This window comes from Austrofundulus limnaeus, unplaced genomic scaffold (genome assembly GCF_001266775.1).
Source record: "Austrofundulus limnaeus strain Quisiro unplaced genomic scaffold, Austrofundulus_limnaeus-1.0 Scaffold116, whole genome shotgun sequence".
Taxonomy (NCBI): domain Eukaryota; kingdom Metazoa; phylum Chordata; class Actinopteri; order Cyprinodontiformes; family Rivulidae; genus Austrofundulus; species Austrofundulus limnaeus.
In genome coordinates, this window is record NW_013952518.1 from 1101246 (window position 1) to 1109070 (window position 7825).

Sequence of the window (7825 nt, forward strand, 5' to 3'; positions counted from 1 at the left end):
ATACATTATTATTAGTATATATATTTTTAGATTAATAACAACAACTTTATACAGAAAAACACAAACTTTGTGGTTCGGAGCGTCTCCATCCAGGTTCGGGTCCTTGTTGCGAGTCACCAGCACCGGCAGAAGGCAGTAGATTGCGCAGTCATCTCCAGAATGTGTGAACCCGTCCAACAGCACAAACTACTACCTCAGCCGGCGCCTGGTGCTGGTACCAGCTTCAAGTCCTCCTGGTTTGGATCTGGAGCTGCGTGTCCGTGCGTAAAGGCGCACTGAAAATAAAGGACAAAAACGCTGCAGGTAGAAAATAAAATAGAACAAATACATGAAAATACACTTTTTACTGAAATAAAACTTCAATTTCTAAGCGCTGTGGAAGAAAAAGAGAACAAAAGTGAGCTGCGTCTGTCTTCACCCAAAATACACTTCGAAACGTAAAAAGGTCCTTGAAGCCATTGTGGTTTTTAATTTTTATTATTTTTTTGCTCCCAGTTGTTGTCAGCAGTCAGGTGTCGGTGCAAATGAGCCGATGTGTCCAGGATCAGATTCGCGCAGGAGCACTGGAGAAAACGCAGAGCTGCGCTCACAGAACATCAAACCGCTCGAGTGCGCCCCCTGCTGGTCAGTTTTATGGGAAACTGGTGGAGAAAGGTGCCGATTCCAGTCATAAGTTCGATATTTAATAAAGTGTTTGCTATGTCTTTAAATCATTGTATTACATGGTAAATAAATAAATTTAATTAAACAAATAAAAATAAAATATTGTAATTTTTCAGGGCTGTCTGGAGTTGTAGGAAAAGAGGTATAGTACATTTAGTAGAATGATCCCTAAAGAGGAAATTTTAATGTTGGCGTTATTTATCAATTCTAAAACTACCGAACACACCTCATAATAAATGTTGATCTAAATATTAGTCACAAATCCCATTCTGTCTCACGCGTTCGTCTCATTTTTAATTGGCAGTTTTTCAGTTGTCCACAGGAGGGCGCTGTGTCTCCTTTACAGCATGAAGGGATCGAGCAGCGGCTGTTGTCGCTTTGCTAAAGCTAAAACGCAGCACGACAGTGGCCCTTTTACCATTGCTAATTAAAGAAGCGAGTGGAGAAATATTTGTTACATATATGTCAGCTACTGCAAATTATTATTTTTGACATAGCGCATGAAAAATACGTTTTTTACGTGAGTAATGACTGGTTGCAATGCACTAAAGTGTCCACAAGATGGCGACATAATCTCTTATGGGTGAATATGCGGTTAAGAGCTCCTTTGAGAAAAATAGACCTATTTTAAACCTAGTTAAATTAAACTTCACTTTTATAAGATTTATTTAAGCTTCCTTGGTTAATAAATTGTGCAAATTTATTTAAAGTGACAGCCTATTTCAAACTATTGCTGTTTGTAGAAAAAGTCTCATAAATAGTCAAATATGAAGTGACAACAAACTAATAAGGTTTAGTAAAAAGGAACCACAGGAAGCTTTACACAACTTTATTGTAGATTGTGTATAAATACACATGCACATTTCAAATGTAAACCCAAGTGAACTTAAGTGCAGTCAAACCTCAAATCCCCAATACATCATCATGCAAGGACGCCTGAATTATTTCTTTTACAAAAAAAAAAAAAAAAATCCCAAAACAAGAGATTCATCCTTTTTTTTCCCCCTAAAAAAATATTCCCACCCTGACAAGACTTTGCGACTAGTGTTTTCTGTCCAGACGTTTGGGGTCTTGCCAAGGTTTTTTTTTTAATATACTGTTTATTATTAAATGCTTACATATAAATAAATAAACTTTATCAAATGTGCACTCACAGAGTGAACTCGTCTGTACAATATTGTATCATCTTAAAGTAGCAATCACGTCTCGATCGGTCAAGATGGAAGAGGGGGGGGTGTTGAGTCGACCTGAAGAAGAAAATTTTTTAAAAAAAGCACGGCGGCTGAGCTGACGAAGCACAAAGATGCTCATGAAGGCATCGCATGTTCGGAGGCAACAAGTATGTTGTTTACAGTGGAGCCGACAGGGAGGAAAAAAAAACAACAGTTTCAGAACGAGCTAAAGATTCAGTTCAGTAACGCCCGACTCAGAGAGCAGGATTACAAAATAAAAACTCATCCTGTGAAAACACAGCCAGAACCGAAGGCGAGCAACCTGTTTTCAGAAAAAAGAAAAAGAAGAAGAAGGGGGTCGTATTAAAAAAAAAGGCATCGTTAGTCACATACATGTGGTCTGTGTTCATTCCGTACATTCTGGCCCTGATGTGAGACAAAAACCTTTCAGACATTCGTACACAAAGCCTGTGAGGCCGTGAGCGACGCCGTGCAAAGAAAAGGCGACGATGTCAAGAGTTTAAGGCCGAGGTGATTTTTAAAAGATGAAACAAACAAAACAAAAAATAATAAATAAATAAAACAAATGTTGCGCCTTGAATTGAAAACATTGTAAAGCTTTAGACGGCTGCCAGGTTCGAATGATTAACTAAAACATTTATTTTTAACTCATTTTTGTAACTAAAACAAGTTCACCCAGCAGGTTAAACTCTGCTTCTTTTTGTGTTTTTAATAGGAGTTACGTCGTCCAAAAACAGCAGCAGCTAAAACCACATGACTCTGCGTCATGTCTTTTCCTAAAGATGCGTCTTAAAGCTGCTTCAGGAGAGAAAACTGCAGTTAGTCTGGCATAAAACATAAAAAAAAAAGTAGTGGATGGTTGGTGATTGTGCAAGTTCAAAACATTTCAGCGCATCACGAGAATTCAGTGATTTTAAAAGTATTTACAAAATCTAAATAATACTTAAACTGATATGCAGACAATGACTGTTGAGAACTGAGAGTTTAAAAAAAGCCGACTCACAGATCGGCCCGCGACACACACTCCGCACACACACACACACACACACGCACACTGTGATCCACCCACAGGAGGGTCCTGACTCCTCAGACGCGTACCCCGGCGGCTCGGCCCGTGGAGCGGCTGAGTCCAAAGCGCCGGCTGGGCCCGGTGGCACCTGCTGCCACGCTCTGACCGTATGGCTTTGGATGGAGAGATCCCCATTCTCCGTTTGTCGCCCGGCCGCCTCAGTTGGTTTTCATGGTTACGTCCCGACTGGATGCCCGCTCCTCTTCGTCCTCCTCCTCCTCCTCCTCCTCCTCCTCCTCCTGGTCGTTCTTCCGGCTCCCGTTCTCATTTAGCTCCTCCTCCTCGTCGTCGCTTTGGGCGGCGGCGCCCTGAGCGGACGAGACGGTCTTTCTGTCCTGCAGCTCCTCTGCCTCGTTTTCCTCCTCACCTTCCTCCTCCTCTTCTTCCTCCTCCTCCTCCTCATCACGGTCGAGAGCAAAGTAGCCGGTGCCTTTCACCGTGTCTTGGCGCTGGTAGAACAACACGTAGCCAGCTTTCGACTACGGACAGAAAGAAAGAAACAACTGACTTTTAATCCTTTAAAATGCGTTTTATTTCTAATAAACGCAAACAAAAATTTAAATATGCTCCGGCAGTGACCACGGCGGGTCCACAAAACACCTACATTAATAAAATCATGAGGAAACAAACATTTTCATTGAGAAGGATTTTAATGAAGAAGGAAATATTGCTGATGGATCTGTGGTGACTCACCACGATCTGATCCTCGCTGGCAGGAGACACGCTGCTGTCGTCGAAGTTGTACCACTTCCCGTCGTCCTTGTTCTTAGCGTACGCCGTATCTAAAAACAAACAATACAAAATATATTTAAAGACACGACCCTGTTTTGCTACGGACAGGGTTCCTACAGTTTGAAGCAAGTTCAATTTAAGGCTTTTTAATGCCGACTGAAATTAAACTTAAGAACAATTTAATAATAAAAACAAATGGCAAAAAATAAAACTGTAGCAGAAACTCATGAGTCCAAGTATTTTTGGTTGAAGTATTCAAATATTGCTAACAGACCAACTGCTTTTCCGTCAAATATAGCAAAAACATTCTTAGCGGTCAGTTTAACGACCCAAAATGTGGAGTTTCAGGACCCACAGTGGGGTCTTAACCCCGATTTGCTGTAGAAGAAACCTTAAAGTGCCCGTGATATCAAAATTTCTAAGAAAAGTTAATGCATTTTTGAAAAGACAACGTTATTAACATAATACAAACGAATTTCACGTCACTCAGATGAACGGTTGTTGAGATATTTGCATGTGAAATAACAGGAAGTGATGTCAAAGGGGAATGTCAGCATGTAAATATTTAAAAACAATAATGTTACCAATTATTTTTATATTTGAGATGAATTACAAGCATCCTATTTACAATGTGTTAACATTTTTAAGACTTCTGACTGATTTAAGACATTTTAAGGTTAATTAAGGCCTTATTTTTGGATTGATGAATTCAATGCTTTTTAAGACTTTTTAAGGATCTGCAGGAACCCTGTGAGGAGTGCACAGAAATAAAATAAATAATCTTCCCCTTTATAATAAACCCACACTAACTCCTACTGTTCTGGTTTTATTGTAAAAATAATTATTTATTTATTTCTATCAGGGGAAATAAGACTTTCCAAGTTTCAGGAGAGGAAAACCGGTAAGGAACGACACACCTGTGACATGCATATTCTACAAATACAAAAAGTCAAAGAAAGCATCTTTATACTTAAGAAAATTGGCATAGTACACGTGATTTTACCCATTTTGTCACATAACCTATTTTCTTTTAAATTTGACTCAGGCAAAGCAAAACAGGAAGTGACATCAAAGGGGAACTCATTAATAAAATAAACTCGCTGGTTTCCGTTTATTAAAACAAAATTATTTAAACTTAAACTCTTTTTCGTCTCTCTTTGATAGTGACTAAAAATAATCTAAAGAAACATCCGATTCTTCTGGGTTAGCTTTTGTATCAACGCTCTGTTTACATGCTGACATTTCCCTGTGACATCACTTCCTGTTTCTTCACATGTAAATATCTCAACAACCGTTCATCTCAGCAACATGAAATGTATTTTGCATTATGTTAGTGTTTTCTTTCCAAAACTGCATTAATGTTTATTGCAAAAATTTGACGTCACAGGCACTTTAAGCTCATTTGTTTGCAGTTTAGAGCGCACGAAACCAAGTGGGACGGTGGTGCGGCGTGCGACGAAGCCTTACAGTGGCCTCCTCCCATCCCGCCGTAGTGGTTGGACACGGCGATGAGGTCGTAGCGACACGGCCCGGCGTTGGGGTTGATCAGGAACTCGGACATGTCCAGATCTCTACAGAGACAAAAATAAATAAATAAAACGTGATAAAACCTGAACGGTCCTAAAGTTATTTACTTCTCTAACGCTGCACCTGAGAGGAAAGTCCACCAGCGAGTCCAGCTTGTCCCTCATGTAGCGACTGTAAGAGAAGCGTTTCAGGTGGACCACCAGAACCGGAGGTAAGGACCACAGGTCCAGCTTCTTGGTTGCTTGTTGGTGCTGCTTGCAGTTTGGACAGTACCTGTCAGGTGAAACACGTTTAGGTTTAGGTCAGGGGTCTGCAACCTTTACGGTAAAAAGAGACATTTCTGCTCTTTGGCTCTTTTTTTCAAACGTGTCCCGACAAAAAACATGCTACAACTGTGAGTATCAACTGGTGGCCCGTGGGCCGGTTTGAGTTCATTGAAGAGAGGCTTTTCTGGCCAGCAGAGTTGACATTTTAAGACTAAAAACATTCAGCAATTTTTGTTGTTTTGTTAATTATTTTCATACTTCACAACTAAAGAAAAACATATTCATGTAAACAAGAAAAATACTGTATATAAACCAAATTTAAAGTACCTGTGACGTCAAATTTTTGTAATATATATGAATGCAGTTTTAGAAAGATAACATTGATAAAATATTGCAAAAGACATTTCATGTCGCTGAGATGAACAGTTGTTGAGATATTTGCCTGTGAAGTAACAGGAAGTGATGTCAAAGGGGAATGTCTGCATGTGAACAGAGCATTGCTACAACAGCTAACAACCCAGACTGTAGAGAAGAATCTGATGTTTTTTTAGATTATTTAGAGTTAAGAGTTTAAATAATAATGTTTCAATAAACACAGACCAGGGAGTTTTCTTTGATAAGAAATGTCTGATGTCACTTCCTGTTTCACTTTGGCTGAGCCCAGTTCAAAAGAAAATATGTCAGTTATGGGACAAAATTGGTTAAATCGTGTGTATTATTCCAACTTTCTTAAATATAAAGATGTTTTCTTTGAAGAATAAGCGTCACAGACACTAATAAAAACTACAACTGAACTATGTAATTATATATATATATATATATATATATATATTCCTTTATTCTCATTATCGTCTAATCTAGTCTTAAAGGTAACACTGCTTTAGGAGAGAAAGATCAAACTTCAAGGCTGGCTAACAGGCTGCTAGCATGATTTAATCAATATGTTTCACTCTTTTATTATTGGTCACATATTTGCAAACATATTGACAGAAAAACTGCTAAAGCTAACCCAAAAAATATATATCTCATGTTAGCTTTGGTCAAAGCTTCAAAGAGCCACAGGTTGCAGAACCCTGAACATTTATTTTTAAATTACTTTGCACATTTTTATTTTCTCTTGTGTATAGTCATTTTGTTTTTAACTAAATTATTGTTTCTAGAAAAAGAATGGTGAAAAGATGAGGTTTTATTTTTACCAGGGGTCCTCGGCTCCCAGCTTCTCCTTGGTGGTGAACAGCTCGATGCAGTCCTTCAGCTTGAAGAAAGCCTTCTTCTGAGGCTTGTACTCCATGCTTTCATGCTTCTCAAAGTCCTGCACGGAGTTCATATTTAATGAAATTAAATCGTGTTGCAAATATCTGAAACATCTACAAAAAAACGTTGTTTTACCTCAACGACTGTTTCGTCGAAATACTTCTTCTTGATCTCTGGCTCCCAGTCCAAAGAGAGATAGGAGCGGTCTGTAAGATAAACCTGGTAATAAATCTACAACTTTAGCGAAGCAGCATCATCCTCATCAGAACTCACCGCTCAGTCTGAGGTGAGCCTCGTCGAAGCGGATCAGCTTGGTGTCCTCCTTGATGAGGGAGAAGTCCGTCTTGCCCATGTTGTTGAACTGGAATGTGAAGAGTCTCCTCCGGTTGTGGCCGGACGTCTGCTGTGCTTTAGTGGAGCTCGGCGGGGCCACCACGCCGTTCTCCAGCTCGTTGTCTCCGCCCACCGACTCCTCCGACTGGCTGTTCTCGTTCTCCGACGGCAGCTCCTGGTCCTGGCTGGACTCGTCGTCCTGCTCGTCTGTCTCCATCTCGCCTGAGAGTCACGACCGGCTTTCAGGAAAAGACGTCGGCCTTTCTTTCTTTTTTTTTTTTTTTCAATAAAAACTGAGGTTTAGCGTTTTGCACTCACTGGGCGAGCCCTCCTCCAGCAGCCCGTTGGTGGCGTTTCCGTTCACAGTGTGATGTTTGGACGGCTGCGTCTCTTCGCCCTCCTCCTCGTCCTCCTCTACGGACGATCGCACAAACCGGCTGCAAACAAAAACACAAAGTTGTAAAGTAACTAAGTACAAATACTTTGTTACTGTACTTAAGTAGAATTTTTGGGTATCTGTACTTTACTTGAGTAATTATTTTTCAGCCTACTTTTTACTTCTACTCCTTACATTTTTAAATAAGGCAAGAAGTTGAAAGTCGTTACTTTTATTTAATTTTAATAATTTTCTCCTAGATAGAGTGAATTTAATTGTGGTTGAATGAGAAGTGTGTGTGTGTGTGTGTGTGTGTGTGTGTGTGTGTATATATATACAGTGGTTTGCAAAAGTATTCATACCCCTTGAACTTTTCCATATTTTGTCACATTACAACCACAAACATAAATAT

At 39.8% G+C, this 7825-nt stretch overlaps 2 protein-coding genes across 2 annotated transcripts in view; both read right to left on the bottom strand.

Annotated features, from left to right (window-relative positions):
- Positions 1 to 86, bottom strand: part of il17rel (interleukin 17 receptor E-like) — a 46410-nt gene extending 46324 nt beyond the window's left edge. Inside the window, exon 1 of the mRNA XM_014014548.1 lies at positions 67 to 86. The gene's annotated coding sequence lies outside the window, so the exon portion shown is untranslated. The remainder of the gene's footprint in view (positions 1 to 66) is intronic.
- A 1391-nt stretch (positions 87 to 1477) lies between these two features.
- Positions 1478 to 7825, bottom strand: part of usp15 (ubiquitin specific peptidase 15) — a 26299-nt gene continuing 19951 nt past the window's right edge. The window contains exons 15-22 of the mRNA XM_014014551.1: positions 7356 to 7474; positions 6978 to 7259; positions 6840 to 6910; positions 6647 to 6762; positions 5308 to 5457; positions 5125 to 5228; positions 3619 to 3707; positions 1478 to 3404 (exon numbers count right to left, since the gene is read on the bottom strand). Of these exons, the coding sequence (XP_013870005.1) occupies positions 3084 to 3404; positions 3619 to 3707; positions 5125 to 5228; positions 5308 to 5457; positions 6647 to 6762; positions 6840 to 6910; positions 6978 to 7259; positions 7356 to 7474 (1252 nt within the window). The 3' untranslated portion in view covers positions 1478 to 3083. The remainder of the gene's footprint in view (positions 3405 to 3618; positions 3708 to 5124; positions 5229 to 5307; positions 5458 to 6646; positions 6763 to 6839; positions 6911 to 6977; positions 7260 to 7355; positions 7475 to 7825) is intronic.